At 38.8% G+C, this 17,723-nt stretch overlaps 1 protein-coding gene across 1 annotated transcript; it reads left to right on the top strand.

Moving 5' to 3' along the window:
• Positions 1-8,313: 8,313 nt before the first annotated feature.
• si:ch211-153f2.3 (protein FAM167A) lies at positions 8,314-16,987 on the top strand. The gene is made up of 3 exons (XM_064348428.1): positions 8,314-8,625; positions 8,894-9,148; positions 11,864-16,987. Exons 2-3 carry the CDS (start codon positions 8,930-8,932, stop codon positions 11,987-11,989), a joined length of 345 nt encoding a protein of 114 aa, XP_064204498.1. The 5' UTR covers positions 8,314-8,625; positions 8,894-8,929; the 3' UTR covers positions 11,990-16,987.
• The last annotated feature ends 736 nt before the right edge of the window (positions 16,988-17,723 follow it).

Genomic DNA, 17,723 nt, shown 5'->3' with positions numbered 1-17,723 from the left:
CAGCCACAGACACTCAGCCCTTAAAAACATAAAATTCTGTACATTCTCACCCCATTTCAACAGACAGAATTCATAAACAACTTCACATGTCCACACAATAACGCCCCAAACTAAGGGGATTTTGCGTTTTTTCCTTTTTCTTCTCATTTTTCCTACCGCCTATCCCACAAAAAATGTCTCCCCATTGGACATTTTGTAGACACCAGCCAATCTTTCACCTACATGAGCCAATCAAAATCTCACCTACACACGCAAAATAGCCATATCTTTTTACTCTAAAACATTTCCAGTCTGAACAGCCAATTGGTTTGTGGCTGAGTGGTCAATGTCACAGTCTATGGATCATAGGCTCCCAGGTTCAAGCCCGACCACATCTACCCAGCATACACCGAACATATACACTGCATTATCACGTACCATCTACACGTTCAGTTAACTGGCTGGCGAGTGTAGGCGCAAGGAATTGCGTGTCATGCATTCGAACGCCAAAACGCCCGGCAGTAAACTGCATCAGACAAATTAGCTGTTTCAACTCGTTGCTACACAAAACACTGCACAAAAAATTTATTGCCAGTAATTTCGGTGTCAACACCCTCTGATGGTGTCCGCACCCCCCTGCACCCCCCTAGTGACGCCTCTGCCTCGCCCTGTTCTCTATCTACCCACATACAAACAATTACTATGTATGTACTGTCTGCAACTCCCCATTAAAGCATTACATTTAAAATCATGACTTAATCATAATCACTAGTACTGAACATGAGGAAAGTACATCAGTGCAATAGATTTCCTACATATTATCACACGTTACTTCACACACCACTTTAACCTCTTAAGGCACAAGCCAAATCTTGCCAATCCTTGCCCATTTAGGGGGTACCCTATTTAAAGCTTTATGATGATTAACTCCAGATGTGAACACCACAAAGACTTGAAAAATGGCTTAGAAGAAGCAAGACATTTGTACAATTTACAATACTAACGCAGATTAGTTTATATTCATAATTTTGGAAGAAATAAAGTGCCACAAATGCAATTGTTTTGACAAAAAAACAAAAATAAATTTGCACTTTTTAAGTTCGCAATGAAATACTGAGAGATTGCATATATACAGGAGGTTAAACTATACATGTGCTAGGTCAAAAACTTCTTGACCACAAGTTCATAAAATCTAAGGGTGGATATGTAGAACTACTATAGATGTATGAAGCAAAAACTAAGCAGTGTACCCAGCATCTCCAAATCTATCCAAAATGTCTAAATTATGCATTGCTGTAAATCATAACATATCCACGTATTTCACTACAACTCAACTGTTTTGACTCAAGAAAATCACTGTTGCATAATTTTCAAATGGGAATTACAAGCTTTCAGTCAGTACAGTGGTCTAAAATAGCTATATATCCAAAATCTCTCCAAAATTGAATAAAATGCTTTTTGTCCATTATAAAGCATATAAATGAGCCCCTTATGAGGGTTTAAGATGAAACACTGCTATCAGATTAAAAAAATAATGCAAAAATATTGTCACACAATGCGGTACAGTACCTAAATGTGTAATAATTAACTTGTGTGTATTTCTATACTCTGTACTCTCGTATGTTTTCTTGTATGGGGATGAGACAACATGAAAACAATTTTCACCCGTCCACCACGTTTTGGCAATGTTCCAGCTCTGACGTCATCACTGTTGCATGCTTCACAAAAACTAGTACACTTCCATCTAACGCTTACATTACAGTGTGAAATATTTACATTATATAACACCACTAACCTATTTAAAGATACTCAATTTCAAAAATAACGTATATAACCGAAATATTTTGAGCGGTAATACTTACATAGCAATGATGAAATCTCCTCTATGTTCAGTAGATGGAGACAGAGACAGTATCAATGATATTGATCTATTCGCTTCTGTTTTGCTCCAGAAAACGATGTCAGCTAGGTCTATCAGCAAACATATGGCTTAGCTATGTTCAGAAGTCCTCAATAATAATTGTATTTTCCAAGAAATTACGAAATATCCTTGAACTCGTTTCGTTAGGTGCATCGTATTTGTCTGCTAACAGAGTGAACGCGTAAGTGAATGCGATGCTAAGAATATTTTCTGTTACGCTGACCTATAAAACGCTATTCCAAAAGCAGAATTAGACATGTTATACATCGTTAGAAAGCTTATACTCTCGCCTACTGAATAAATGAATTGTCAATCAAGTCAACCTGTACTAAAAAGGGCGACGACGCCGTAAACAAGGTGTGGTGTTACGCACAGCTATTTTGGAAGATACCCAGGCGTCACAGATGCACGTATATTTCCCAAAGGGATTGTCCAAGACAATATATGACCACGCAGTCTCAAAAGGGACATCTCTACACGTAAAACCAACAGTAAGGTTTTATATTTATTCAATATTTAGTCCCAGATATTGACTGGTGAATGACATGGTATCATTTTTAAAAACCTTTTCTCATTTATTTCGTTATTCAGTGAGCAGCGTTTTCACTGCTGTATAGGCATATCTTAGGGCTATTGTCGGGTTTATCTTGTTGCAATGACGGAATACGATTTTTTAGTGGTGAAAGAATATTTTTATGAATGCCAAGATAGACAATATTGTCCATTATGTCAAGGGTGGGGGGTGTTTTTTAGATGAGACTGCAGGGAGGGGGTGCGTGTTAAATGAACGGAGCGACAATGGTGGGGCTGCGAAACTCCGTTTTCGGCATAGTTGTCATGTATCGTCTACTAATGAAACTGAAACAACGCGTTTCTGTTTTCATCTCACACGTTGGTTGCAGTAGCACCGAATGTTTGACTTTAGTAATCTAGGCACGCGGGCGTGCCCACCACTAGGGGCTGTGCGCTAAGAGGTTAATGAGTGATTCCTTATAAGTGATATACTCTCTGTTATGCAGTATATACTGTTCGATAAGGAAACTCATCTCACTCATGGTCACTTCATTTACTTTGCACTATAGTGATCATGTCAAACTTCACCTACATGCCCATTCTGCTAAAAACATTGTTTCAACTACTCAATGTCATCATTTCTCCTCATTTCTCTCATACTATTGTTATTTTATCATATGCAAAGATTGCTGGGACGTATGCGTCTGCTCCTATTCTCCACTATCAAGTGTTCCGGTTCTACTACTTCCAATTCTCACGTAAGGTCACTGATCTACCTTAGAAAAACAGCGAAGAGGACTCCTACCCGCAGATAAGCGTATCAAAATGCCTTATAAACCATACAAACACTAAAAGTGCATCTCCACGAAATAGCAGAAAACGGAGCAGGACAGAAGGGTACACAAGTTGCAACCTAGGGAGCTCTAATTCTATGAGCTTGCTGATAATTTTGTCGATCAAGGCTTGTTGGATGGCTGTCAAATCTGTGAGTACATACACTTTCAGCTTTGTTTCTGATGCATTTATACTTACGCCACCGCACCCTTTTTCACAGCCACTGTTTTACATATATAGCAAAGCGACAGTGCTAAACGGTACACGCTCATCACACTGTGAAAATTCACACAAAGATAATCATAATCCACAACTGTTTCTTAAAGGGTAAAGGGAAACAATTGTGGAAACATTGGGTAGCATTGCTTTGGAATACAGCTTATTTAATTTTGGTGAGGCAAGATAGCCTATATTGTTTGTAGTACAGTAACTTGGTGTCATTTTGATATCAATACTTTTAATGGCAAGCGTAGATTTTGCCAGTTTGAATGAATGAGTTATAGACAGTGCTTTGTATGTGTGAGTAACTTGGCATTTTTGTACGTTGAAAACGTGTTTTTTCATGAGATGTGAATGTACAATGCAAAACCAGTGAAGAAAGGAGGGGGATGGAAAAAACCTGTAGGCCTTCCAACCGAGGGAGGGAGAGGGAGAGAGAGAGAGCGGCCCAGAAAGCACTGGGGCTGCCTTATTATAGGGCTTCCCCCCCAAGTGCTCTCAATTAGAAAAGGGCACCCCACACACTGGCCGACCTCTGTAACTACAATAAAAATAAAACAACGTTAGAGACAAAGTCGTCACACTTCCTTCTGTGTTTAGTACCCTACTATGTAAGTGCCTTCCTTGATATCTATTTCAGGAATAAATCTGTGCATCTTGCAGTTTCAAGTACATTGACTTTAATATATTTAGATTCTTCCACCAGTCCTATCATTTTTTGCTCTGTTCTGTCCTTGGTTTCAAAGGTCTGTTCCAAAAAGCTTAAAAAAATCTTTTTCCATCCTTGTTTTTCATTAGTGGATCACACAGTATGTATGTTATTGTCCAAAAATTTTTTTCTTCTTCTACCACTTCAGCTACACGCCAAACATAACATTGATTACCCTCCTGATGTCACTATGAGTGCTTTTATTTTCACATTTTTAGACTTCATAACCAGGGGCGTAGGAGTGAGTTTGACATTAGGGGGGGTCACATTAGCTCCCTGGCCCATACCCCCACCCGCCCCTACAATAAATCCTATAAATTGGTGGAATATTTAATTGGCACCACCAGAGCCAGCTATGGGCATTAAAGATGCAGACACATGCTAGCCTCATCCATTCTCAAGAGCTGGCTTTGTTGTTTCTTTACTGTTCTGTATGTATGCAAGACATCTCCTAGTGAGTAATAGGCTAACAGTAGACACCCTCAAGTGGTCACAAGAATGAACGTGTCATGCTTAATCAATTTAATTAAACTGTATTTAACCTTATGATATTGAAAGATATTGAAATGCATGAATTAAATACATGCCAACTGTTCAAGGTTGAAGACGAGCTACTCTACATCTCAACACCACCACACATCCACCTCTCTACCCATCCAAACCCACTACTGCCACATATGGAGTCCATAAAATCTATCAAAACATATTTGTGTACATTATCTGAGAATACAACATAGAGAAAGCCAGAAAGATACAATAGACGGTTTGTTTCAGGAGGAAATTCCTTTCAAGTTAGGTGCAGACACACACTGTAGTACCGAAAGTATCTGGACAGCCCTTGGTCTGGGGCTGTGTTTCATGGTTTGGGCTAGGTCTCTTAGTTCCAGTGAAGGCAAATCTTCATGCTACAGCATGCAATCCCATTCTAGGCGACTCTGCGCTTCCCCAATAGTTTGGAGAAGGCCCTTTCCTGTTTCAGCATGACAATGCCCCTGAGCAACACCCTTAAAGTCACAACACCTGCTGAAATAACTAGATTGTGGTGCAAGGATTTATGAAACTAAAATCAGTATCTATAAGACAAAAACTGCTAAAGCTGCTGTGTAAAAATTTTGAATTTATGAATTTGTTTTCAAATAATTTCTTCCTAAGTACTGTAAAGTGCTTGAACAGTCTTCAGCTTTCAAGCAGTCGAATGCTGGAGTACTCGTGCTCATCCCAAATACATATATGAATAGCCAATCTTGGCATCAAGTAAACATACGTATCTGTACACATATTTTAGGTATTACACAGAATTTGGGGGTTTGAACAAAGAATTTGAATTAAATAATGTATTACAAGTTTTTACAGAGAGACATTTCTTAATAACTAAGTAAGCAAACCTTCATATTGCACCTTTCCAAACAAGTGTCTTACAATGGTCAAATGTAATAAACATATGAGTGACAGAATAAAGTGACAAAATGCAGCCAATGTGTTCATCTGTTCTTCCTTTGCTTTTCTATCGTTTATCCTGCAAGGTGGTTTGCTGTGGTGCTCTGAGCAGCATTCATTCTGCACTGTCTGTGGCTCAATGGGCTCCTACAACTGAACCCAGTCAGCCACTCCCTTTATTTTACATATGACATTTTAAACATCACTAAGGAGTACATCAAATTAATTGAGCTTCTGTCAGATGGTGCAGTGTATTCTTCCTTAATGGGAGCAACAAATGGAGTTCATATTCATTTTGCATGTGTCAAAAGGACATAATTTCACAATAGAAATTACAATAAAGACTGTTATCTTTATGTGGTTTCTTGTACAATATACTGAGCTGATTTTATCTTGCAAAATCTATATGGAAATAATTTGAGAGAATGTGGGCTTTTCTTCCTCAGAACAATACATAATAACTACACATTTGTAAACTTTTCAAAAGTGAGCTTCTTCTTTTTAATTTTATGTAATTTTTAGTTTGCTCTGTGTTCATTAAAACTTTGTTAGAAGGTACCTAACACTACAAACATATATACTATATGCATCCATGAATTACATTGATATTAGTGAAAACATACTGGGATCAGGCACTTTAATAAGATAATTCTGTCAGAGAATTTAACATGCTGTACCTCGATATACTTGCAAACATGACTGGGATGAACCCAATTGTGGACTGACTGCAGTGTGGCCATACCTCTCACAAGATTCAAATTCCTGCATGTCAAAAGCTGAGAGAATAACTGTCTCAAATACCCATGAATTTTTTCTTTTGTAAAAACAAGGCTTTGCTGCTTTCTAAACACATCCGCGTTGCATTTTCTCACTGAGCTAATTGGTTACTGAGAATGAGTATTGAATCAAAAGACTGTACACAAAGGTACAAATATGGACTTTCAAAAGGAAGCAAAACATAAAATGCTGCCCTGAGTCAAGCACTACATGTTTCAGTCAGATTGAAGGAAAAACAGATAGTAATGTGCTTCTTGGTGGCTGTGCATGAAGGGGTGATATTTTGTTCCCAGGCTATAAACTGGCTCTGTGGCACAGCTCAGCATGTGGTCTTTGTCTCTCTATTTCATTCACTTTCTATTATCCTTTGTGAGGCTGCTCTGGGCTGTTGACTGCACACGGCTCTCGGGAGGCCAGAGAAACCCTCCTGTGTGCTGGACACACTATCCACGAGTCTGAACACCCAAAGCTGGGCAATAAAGATTCTCTATCTCTTCAGGTCCAGATCCTTTCTCTTGAGGCACTGAAGAGGTAAGCGGCATCATCACTCTCTTTAATGGTAATGGGAGAATATCTGTATCCACTCAGTTGTCATTTCTAACCCTTGTTATGCTTTACTCCATAAGCTTGACCTTCAAAATATACATTTATTCTCACACTTCATTGGCCATGGTGTAAGTGCAGCCTTATTTTACAACTTCAGTGATTTGACAAATGAATTTATACCACACTCTTCTTACCACTAAGTGGCCCTACTATGATTTGCTTTGGTGAGGTCCTTGATCTTTTGTGATCTCACCGTACATTTTAGTCGCATTTCAAAATTGGTTGATTTAATTCTCGTAATGGTCACCTTCTATGTGTATTATGAAAAGTGTACAAATCTGTTTCAAACACAGCAGACATACCAATGCAGCCAGCAAATCCTGGCCTTCCTTTGCAGAATGAAAATAATGAATATGATATGGGCTTGACTCACCAGTAGTTGTATGTTTGAGCCTGGCCATAATTCTGGCTATGACCATGAGTAGGCATGGCATGCAACTGGGTTCTTTGGCCAGTCAGAGGAAGAGTAAGGCTAAGGAAGGTAGGGCTGCACAAATCACAGATCAGCTGCTCTCCTGTTATATTTTGTGGCGTGTAGAGTGCAAAACAAATACGTTTTTGTGAATAATATATTTTTAACCAACAGGCAAGGCACACACTGTGGATCTCACCGTGATGGCTCAAGAAGCTAAATTGTTGATTCCAAATTGATGAAGTAAATAAATAAATGCCTGGAAAAGACACAGACACAGGTCTTTTTTGCTAGAACATTGCAGTGCAGCTCTTGATTTTGACTTTTCTTTCATTGGTTTTGAAAAGTTATTTTCAATACCTTCATTTCCAGTGGCATTGGGAAAGATGAAAGGATGTTGCCTCTTATATACAAGAATTATCTGTCTTCCCACAAGATATATTTCAGTTTTCAGTTGTGTATCGACTGCCAGAAACCAATAGAAGTGCTGTTTCCCTGGGGAATAAACTCACTGTACAAACAAAAAGACTGATCATATTTCAGTGCTGGACAGGCTTTGTTCCTTTCACAACTAGCCAAAGGAAAGCCTAGTTGCTTAGCTATGTCATGTTGTCAGTCATACTGATGAATGAGGCTTTCAAAGGGGGAGTGCTGCAATCAAACATTCAAAACATGAAACTATTTGCAGTTTTACAAAGCCTCCTCACCCATCACTGGCCATGATTACTTCAACTCGGGAGCAGCTTCACTTTCTATACAAGCTCCTCTTCTGTTGAGAGAGAGAGAGAAAGAGAGAGAGAGTTGCCTCTTTTCATTTTTTAGAGGCAACAATGCTCTTTGTCCTAGATCTCCCACCATTCTTATTGGGGTTACCAAGCGGATGGGGGGGTGGGGTTGTGCGGGGGCTCATTTTCCATAGTAACAGTGACAAAACAAGCTTGTCCCCAACAAGGAAGGGATGAGAGAAGCTGTAAAAGGAGACAGGCAAATCTGCCACTGAGGAAAGGTGGAAAATGCCTCACAAGCAAGACCACAAGAAATAGAGAGAGAATTGAGTGAGGGAAGAGATGGCAAAGTGAAACATTCTTATTCCAATCAGCTGGACCATTTGAGTAAGACGACTTAGTAAGAAAAGGAGGGAGTTTTCAAAGAAGGGGAGAGAGGAGAACAGAGAAGCGGGAAAGCATACTGGTCTTGAAGGGTCCCACGAGGGGGGAGGTGAGTGTGGCAAGGACTGTGCCCTTGCCTTTTCTGTTTCATACACACACACACACACACACAGGCATACATACAAGTACATTTGAACACATACTGTAGCCTACTCATCCTCACACATGCAATCAGTCACACGTATGCACACTCACACGCCTACAGTAAACACACACTCTCTCTCTCTCTCTCTTTCTCTCTCTCTCTCTCACACACACACACACATGCACACGCAAGCACACACACATCCATACTGACCGCCTGGACTTGTCTTTAGGACCCCCACCACAGCTGGCTTCGCTGAAACGACATCATGAACTCCGAGTCTCAATGTGAAGACATCATGTCCACCATGATGCTGGAGAATATCAAGAACAAGCTGATCCATGCATTCAGAGTGACTGGGGAACCACTAGCCTCCCCTGCACCAGGCACTCACATGCTCAGCAACATTGGGAGGAATCTACAAGCCAATGAAGAACTCCGCAGAGCAAAGATCGAAGGAGCCATAAGTTGGCTGAGATCAGAGCTGGTGAGTCTTCTCAGAACTGCAGCACATTCGTACTTCTCTTGGTCATTGTGCTTTTATTGAGTCTTTTTAATTTCAAATGTGATTTTTTTAAAATAGTTTCAAACATGCATGTTATTTTAACATAATGTATTTTGGTAGCTCATCTGTTTTTCTTAAGCATAGCATGATTTTTGGAGCTTCAATGGGATTGCATTTCCATGTACTAATACTTCAGTCAAGAATACTTGTTGTGAAAAAGTATTTGCCCCCTTCCTATTTCCTCTATTATTGCATATTTGTAACACTGAATGGCTTCAGATCTTAAGAAAATGTAATATTAGACCTGAGTAAACACAAAACACATGTTTAAAATAATTAAATTTATTTTATGTTAAGTTATCAAACACCCATATGATCCATGTGCCCCCTTAATTTTAATAACTGGTTGCACCACCTTTAGCAGCAATAACTGCAACCAAATGCTTCCTATAATTTTATATCACTCTTTCTCATCACTGTGGAGGAATTTTTGGCTACTCTTCTTAGCAGAACTGCTTTAATTCAGAAAAATTGCTAGGTTTTCAAGTATGAACTGCTAATTTCTGGTCCTGCCACAGCATCTCTATTGGGTTCAAGACTTATACTAGGGCACTCCAAAACTTTAATTTTGTTTCTTTTCAGCCATTCAGACATAGGCTTGCTTTTGTGTTTTGGATCATTGTCTTGCCGCATAAGCCAATTACGCTTCAGCTTCACCTCATGGACAGATGACTGGACATTTGCCTTAAATATTTTCGGGTACAGAGTAGAGTTCATGCTTCCTTCAATAATGGCAAGTTGTCCACATCCCGAGTCAGCAAAGCATCCCCACACCATCACATTACTACCACCACCACATTTGACTGTTGGTGTGATGTTCTTACTGTGAAATGCTTTATTTCCATTATGTCAGACATGTGGCACTTGTGTATTCCAAAAAGTTCCACTTTTGACTCATTTGTCCATAGTACACTATCCTAAAATGCTTGGGGATCATCCAGGTGCTTTTTTGGCAAATGTGAGACAAGCACTGATGTTTCTCTTGGTTGGAATGGTTAGGGGGACTTTGCTAATCTCACATGAATCACATTTTTACCCAGTCTCTTTCTTATTGCGGAGTCATGACCACTCACCTTAGCTGAGGCTAAAGAAGCCTGCAGTACTTTGGATGTTCTTCTGGGATCTTTTGTGACTTTCTGGATGAGTTGTCGCTGTGCCCTTGAAGAAATTTTGGCAGGTCAGCCACTTTCGATTCACCACTGTTCCAAGTGTTCTCGATCTCCGTTCTCCATTTCTAAGGTTCACACTGTGGTTTGGTGGAGTCCCAGAGCCTTAGAAATGGCTTTGTAACCCTTTCCAGACTGATACATTTCAACATATATTTTTCTCATCTGGAATTTTCTTTGATCATGGCATAGTGTTCTTGTAGCAACTTTGTGGTGACTACTTCACTCTGATGGTACAGTTCAATATGAATGAAGTTTAGATTCAACAAGGCTGGCTGCAATTAAGCCTGGCTGTGTTCAATTAGCTTAATCTAATTATCAGTTAAATTAGGTTAATTGGTGGATTTAATTACTAAGGGGGCAACTACTTTTTCAAATGGGTGATATTGGTATTTTTCATTAAATTAATGAAATAACAAGTTTAAAAAATGTCTTATTCCATTTACCCAGTTTTTCTTTGTCTAATATTACATTTTGTCAAAGGATCTGAAACCATTCAGTGTGACATATATGCAATAATAGAGGAAATCGGGAAGGGGGCAAATAGTTTTTAATGGCACTGCACATCACATAAAATACTAAAATGTCTGTGATAATGTGTGTCAGTCCCATTATTCTTCTTTAAAAAACAAAAATGGTCTTTGTGTCTGCTGTACTGACAAAGTACATTCTAAATAACTTTCCATTCTATCTAAAACCATCTCCTAATACTTTAGGAGATGATTAAATGAAGGTCATTTCATAAATTGAAATGTCAGATTCGGTGAGTATTTTGCATCGATTTAAATGCATCTCAGAGCATTTCCTGAATTGAAATGGGATGGAATCCTGGCCCTGGTGCATGTATTACATTTCTATCATTACAATACAGTGTTCATTTCAGGTATTAGGTATCCATGCAGGGTGTTTAAAGTGTAAATCCTTAATTTTTTCATGTAAAAAAAATTACATATTTGATACCTTGTCCACAATGGAATTTCTGTAGCAATATTGTTTTGGTCTTGTAATTGCTCCTCTATATTCTGTTTTCCACTGGTAGTGTCAGTTCGACAGTCCCCCCAATATTCAAATGTAATGATGCATGCACAGGAAATTGTATGTCCACTGCAGAAGAGAAATCACGTAAAATCCAAAAAACATCTTTAAAATTAAGTTTGATATGTTGCTTAATATTACGGTGTCAGATGACATTGTTGGTTGTCTCTAGGCAGTCTTCTCCAATATGCAACCACTGGATTATCACTCGATGTGCTCCTAGTAATTGCTTTGTTTTTAATGGAACACTAGTATTTGGCCTGTGAAAATAAACTTTTGTTGTTGCCAAATCCACCAAAACTGAAAAATTAAGGACAGACACTTTAAAGCAATGTTTGCAACATGTGCATGTGATAGTACGGAAGTGATATTGTCTCTGAATGCAATGTTTCTTCCTGAGTAACTTGTAGACTCATTTTGTCTGGTTGAATCATAGCTGGAGATGCGATCTCAGGACCGGCAGCTGGCTCAGACTCTGCTGGGTCTGAACAGCGAGATAGAGAAGTTGAGGACTGAGACCATTGCTGTGACTCGGGATCAAGATGGAAGTGAACAGGTCTGATCATCTCATCTAGACTGTTTCATCCTCTTACTTGAGAGGAGAACTTGGAACCAGAGTGGTCTTTCTTCAGTTGACTAAATCTTCCCATAAATGCTGGCTCACACACTATATTCAGTGCAAAACTGCGTGCACAAAATATATGGAGCAGTAAAGGCAAGGCAAGGAATTCTGAAACAACTCATGGATGTCATTTTCAATGGAACACCAACAATATGTACTTGCTCTGTGGGTAATTACAAGGCGTGTAGTTGCTCTGTAGGTAATTAGGCATGTCCCTGAGAAATTAGGTCAGTCAGTGTGCTTGACACTAGACATTTTTAACTCCTAGTTTGTTCTTTAAGGCTGCTTAGAGAACATGTTTGTAAATGTATCTGAATATAACTGTATTTTACACAGGCTTACCTGGGGTAAGAAACCTAGAGAGCCTAGATTGATTGTGTTACTACAGGAAGAACACATGAGAAACATAAGAAAATTGAATAATAATGATTTACCTCAAAACGGGTAAAGTGCAGGTGAGTCTAGAGTGCATCAAATAAATAGGGGAATGCTTACTTCCTTGTGTGTTTAGCAACCGTGTTTGAGGAACTTTTGAGTTTATACAACAAAAAGAGCTTGAACATTATACTGGTACTCAATTTGCAAGCAGGATCTTGCTGGATTTGCATGGTTTTATTCACTCCATTGGCAAAGGCCTTTTTTTCCCCTGTAAGCCTTTTCTCATCCCAGAGCTTGGTGAGCCAGTGACATATTAAATACCATGTGATGCACTGTAATGAAACGTAAAAGCATGTAACTAACAGTGTCATGCAATGTGTTCATAAACAATGAGAATAAATGACAAAGCTGGTGGGAAAGAGTTAAATTTTCCATCTTTATTATGAAAGCATACCACAAGGGGTACTTGTTCGGTTAAAAGAAGTATGGACACAAGTTAATCTGTCAAGAAAGGAAGACTACATTAATGGTAATATCAACCAAAGCTGACCACAACCATGGTTATGGTGTCCCCAAAACCTGTGTAGCTGACAATTGTTTTTGAAGCTGCTAAATTACTCAGTTCCATGTTCCAACTTGTACAGTGCCTTCTGTGTGGGCAGAAGTTTTACAAATTTTCTACCTCATATCTTGATATTTCTGAAAATTCTCCTCAAAAAAAGAAAAACAATATTTTTTATCATTGATCACTTCTTCTGTTTGGAAATTACAGCCCTTAAGTCTGAGGAAGGGAAACCAAACTTATTTTACAGTTACAATTCAATGTTATTATCATATTTTCTGCAAATATCATTCATTATGAGATCTGGTCTGTGTGATTTTACTTTTAAAAGAATAACCTGATAATTTATCGTAAGACTGGCTTACTTGTGTTAAACAGTAATATACTCTAGCAATACTCTGTTTTCCATTTACTCAAAGCATGCCTTTCAACGTATAAGCTGCAATGCACATGATCCAAAGGAAGAGGGATATTGAGAGTATGCCATAAAATATCTGTAAAATATGCGTAACACATCTGCCATTCAGAAATGTCTAGGCTTTGTTCATTAGTAGCCAAAAATATATTTTTTTGTCAATATTACAGAATACATACTGTATGTACAAAGCAGCCCTGCAATCGAAGATAATATCAAGCTACACATCATTTTCAAGATTCAGTACTGAAAATGAGACCTTTAGCACCTTTGTGCAATGAACAGGTATAGTTCACAATATCCTCCAGCATTATTACATCAAACAAACATTTTTTTGCCATTCACATTCTGCACAGGTGCAGGATGCATCTAAACCTCACTTACATTCTAATAAATTTAGAAGGTATAACTGGTGATTCAACAACCTTTTAACTAACCAACTTCACACAATGAATGCACAAAGCAACCTTCATCTCCATTTAACTGCTAGAGTTTAACTGGTGTTTAACTCCACTGAATGGGTACTTCTAATGGGCAATAAAAATGTGTTAGATCACTGGCATGTATCTACTGTGCACTCGGGAATTTGTAATGGAATTTCTAACAAAGTACAACTAACACAGGTGTTGAATTTTCTAGTAAGTGACAGATATTACAGTATTGTTCAAATAAAGCATTAAAATAACTTAATAAAGGTCATAATGTGTAATTTAAGTCTTTGTTGTCTTATATAGTTTCATTTTTAGTACATTCTCTGTATTTTAACCTTTAAACTAGCCAATTATTTGTCAATAATCAAAGTATGGCAAAAACACATTATCCCATATTAAACATCTGCCACTGAACATGAAACTATTCATTTTAAAATGAATAATTCCTTATAGCTCCTCTTCAGTACTGTGTTTAAAGAGTAAGGCAACCAAGGACAGAAAACTGCTGTTGCTGCACCCTCTATGGGTTGAAATATTTAACTAGTTTGTGCTGCTGGCCAGACCTATAACAGAAACCTGTAAAGAGTGTAGCAACAGAAGTTTCCTGCCCTGTGTTTACTTGCTCTTTTACAGGCAGGAAAGAACAGAATATTCTGCAGAATGGCCCATGGCAGTTGTAATCCAGAACTGGTATAAACATACTCTGAAACATACTATCTCTGTGCTTCATCTACAATCACTGTGTCTAACAGACTTTTTGCAATGCTCTACCTATAGTGCATGATTGTGGTGTGGCTGGGGGTGCACCTCTGGAGGGGTTTGGGGTTTAGGGCACAGAGCTCCTTCTGCTAAAGATCTGTCTAGGCAGAGACCTGCTGTGGTAGAGCAAGAAGGGTGGGGGCATGCTGGTGGCTAAAAGGGAGCCAGTGAACCCCACCTCCCCTGAGCTAGAATACACACTACTGCCCCCAGCCTCACTCCCCGAGTCCCAACCCTCCAGCTCTGCCTCTTCCTCCTGCTCCTCTTCAGCCTCTGCACATTCAAGTTTCAGCTCCTGGATCCCTGTGTGCAAATCCATCAGTTTCCGGATCAGAACCTGGTCCTGTGACCGCATCTCCATCTGCAGCACAGACAAACAGGAACACAGAGAAATAGAAAAAAAATTATTGGCAGACAGAGTCAGACATAGATAAACTTGGACAATGGACAAAGGGTCAGGGCTGCGTTTTCCAGAGTCTCCTTAGCGCTACATGCGCCGTAAGGTATACCTTAATGTCTTCCTTTAGGTCTCGAGCTGTTTCCCAGCGTCTCCTTAGCTTATGAAAGGTATACCTTTAAAAGGGTGGTCTGAGGCACTCGTAAGCTGTCCCTTAGCGCTGCGCTCCGCTAATCCTGTCACAGTTTTGCCTTATTATGCCAACATTTTGCTTTTCAAATCGACAGTTGTACTACAGTGCGCATCTAGTAGCACATCGGCATGCGAAAATGCTGATGTGCATTAACTTTACGAAAAGTAATTGTCCAATCAACGTTTCTGTGCATAGCACGTCATGAGAATGTTGTCGTTTTACCTGTCTATCCCCATCATGATGGTAATTAAGTATAGGGCCTATCCATGATACTAATCCAATTTGTGAAAAGAAAAAAAAAGTTTTTAAATTTATACGTAGTGGCGCTAACTGAGGATATGGCTTTTCCGAGCACGTTGATTGGCCTAGCCATAAACACACATACAGGTATGGTGGCTCATAATGAACAAGCATAGCCAAATGATCTACATCCCCTTCCTTTAGCTCACACCTCCTATATAAAACAAAATAGCACTGGGTAAATATCAACATTACGGAACTTTTTTCTTACCATGTTGTTTTACGATTTTTGGTAAACAACCCAATAATGATATTCTTGTTTAAACTTAAGATAATCCAACAGCAAATTAAGGTGGATGAGCAAATCACTTTAACAGGTAGACCTATTCATAAGGCACCCGGTATAGAATTCATCATGATCAATTTCCACAGACGCACTTTTGCCTTTCATCTACGATCATTTTTGCATTGCAGAGAAAAGTTCGCGGGAATCAGTGAATATGCTGCTACAGTTGCCTATATATTGTGTGACAAAAACAAATTAACATTAGACCTTTGTTTCAATAAGAACAAAATAATTCACCCATATGTAGCTTATATCCTTTTCCCTGGGCTTCCACGAAATCCCAGACTATGGCTTATATGTCCCGATTGATGCTTTTTATTTTATCCTTTGTAGTCTATATGTACGTATTTATTAAAACTATCACAAGGTCTCGTCTTAACTGACTCTTAAAGAGATTAGCAGATGATCTCTATTAGGCATAGCTTCCTCTTCTGCAATATTAGATTGATGTAAAATGATTATGACAACACTTGTTATATTAAAACGTCATTCACAAGCCTTTACAAGTGAGACAATCGATTCGCTTGGCATCGATTGATAAACTTTTCAGCAACACAGTGAAGGCCAGCTCCAACTTACGATGTACCTTTGAGGTGTCCCTTAAGGCAACTGTTAAGGTATAGTTTGGGAAATACTCATAAAAAAGCAGTTTCCCTTTGAAAGGTATACCTTAGGAGCCTTCGTAAAACGTTAAGGTACATCGAAACTCGGAAACGCAGCCCAGGCTGATGTAGACAAATATGGAAAGACACTGACAGATGCACAGAAACACAAACTGACTGAGAGAAATAGATATAAACAGCCTGACATACAGTACTATGCAGAAGTCTTAGGCACCTGTAAAACAAATGCTGTACAGCTAAGATGCTTTCAAAAATAATGAAACGAAAGGTTATAAATATCGAAAAAATAATATAAAGAGAAGTCCGGCAGTTTTATAAGAAAATCGGCTGGTAGGTTGTTCCAAGCATTTTGGAGAACTTGCCACAGTTCTTCTGCAGATTTTGGCTGTTTCGCTTGCTTCTGGCTCTCCAGGTAATCCCAGAGACCCTTGATCAAGTTTTTATCTGAAAAGTAGTCTATTACTTAAAATATTACTTTATTTAACAAAATACAAAAATGTATCTGTAAAATTTCATTTTTTGGAAAATTCATGTTTGGAAATCTCAAATTTGCTCTTTTCTACTGACACACTAATGCAGAAAACAAAAAATAAACATCTAAGACCAAATATATACTATATATTATATTTAAAAATCTAGGGTGCCTAAGACTTTTGCACAGTACTGTATATGAATAGATGCATGAGCATGTACAGAAAAAAACAAATATATTCATATCAGGATTGGCACACACATTATATCATTGCCAGTTGATTATCTTTTCACACTGAAGATAAATAATCAAACATTTCCGCTACCAAAGGTCTCTGTTTACAGACTCACGCAGACAAATAGTGACACAAACACTGCTGACTTAAGGCCCAATTTTGGTGACAATAATACTGCAAGCAAGTCTGGTTACTAGTGGAATTTATAATTTTGTCCTGAACATGTATTTTTAATCTCTGCCAAGTTTAGTAGCTTTGTAGTCTGCATAAACCAACAAGGATTGTTGGTGAAATCATGGGGGCATCAACATTCAACATTTATACATTACATCACTGGAAATTGATGTAACTACCTGTCATGGTTCTGTGTTTTCCTGTCTGTGTTTCCCTTGTTGGGCCGCCAGATGGCGGCACTTCTGTTTTGTGTCCTGCTCTCCCCTGTTTAATTGTATGATTGTTTTCAATTGTCTAATCATTGTTTTCTGGCTGTCTCGTTTCCCCTTCCCTTCCGTGGCCTGATTGTTCATGGTGCCCTCCTGTGTCTCGTCAGTGTCTGGCTATTTAAGTTCCTGTCTCCTGGACTCAGGTGCTGGATCCTTGTTGGTTTGTCGGTAGTGTTTGGT

This window comes from Anguilla rostrata, chromosome 8 (assembly GCF_018555375.3).
Source record: "Anguilla rostrata isolate EN2019 chromosome 8, ASM1855537v3, whole genome shotgun sequence".
Lineage (NCBI taxonomy): Eukaryota > Metazoa > Chordata > Actinopteri > Anguilliformes > Anguillidae > Anguilla > Anguilla rostrata.
This window is presented reverse-complemented; position numbering and strand designations above follow the sequence as displayed.

What these genes read in the sequence shown, in the direction of transcription:
- si:ch211-153f2.3 (XM_064348428.1), top strand. Translation starts at nt 8,930, where the DNA reads ATGAACTCCGAGTCTCAATGTGAAGACATCATGTCCACCATGATGCTG. An exon ending in GTTGGCTGAGATCAGAGCTG is followed by an intron (nt 9,149 to 11,863) that starts GTGAGTCTTCTC and finishes GTTGAATCATAG; the next exon opens with CTGGAGATGCGATCTCAGGA.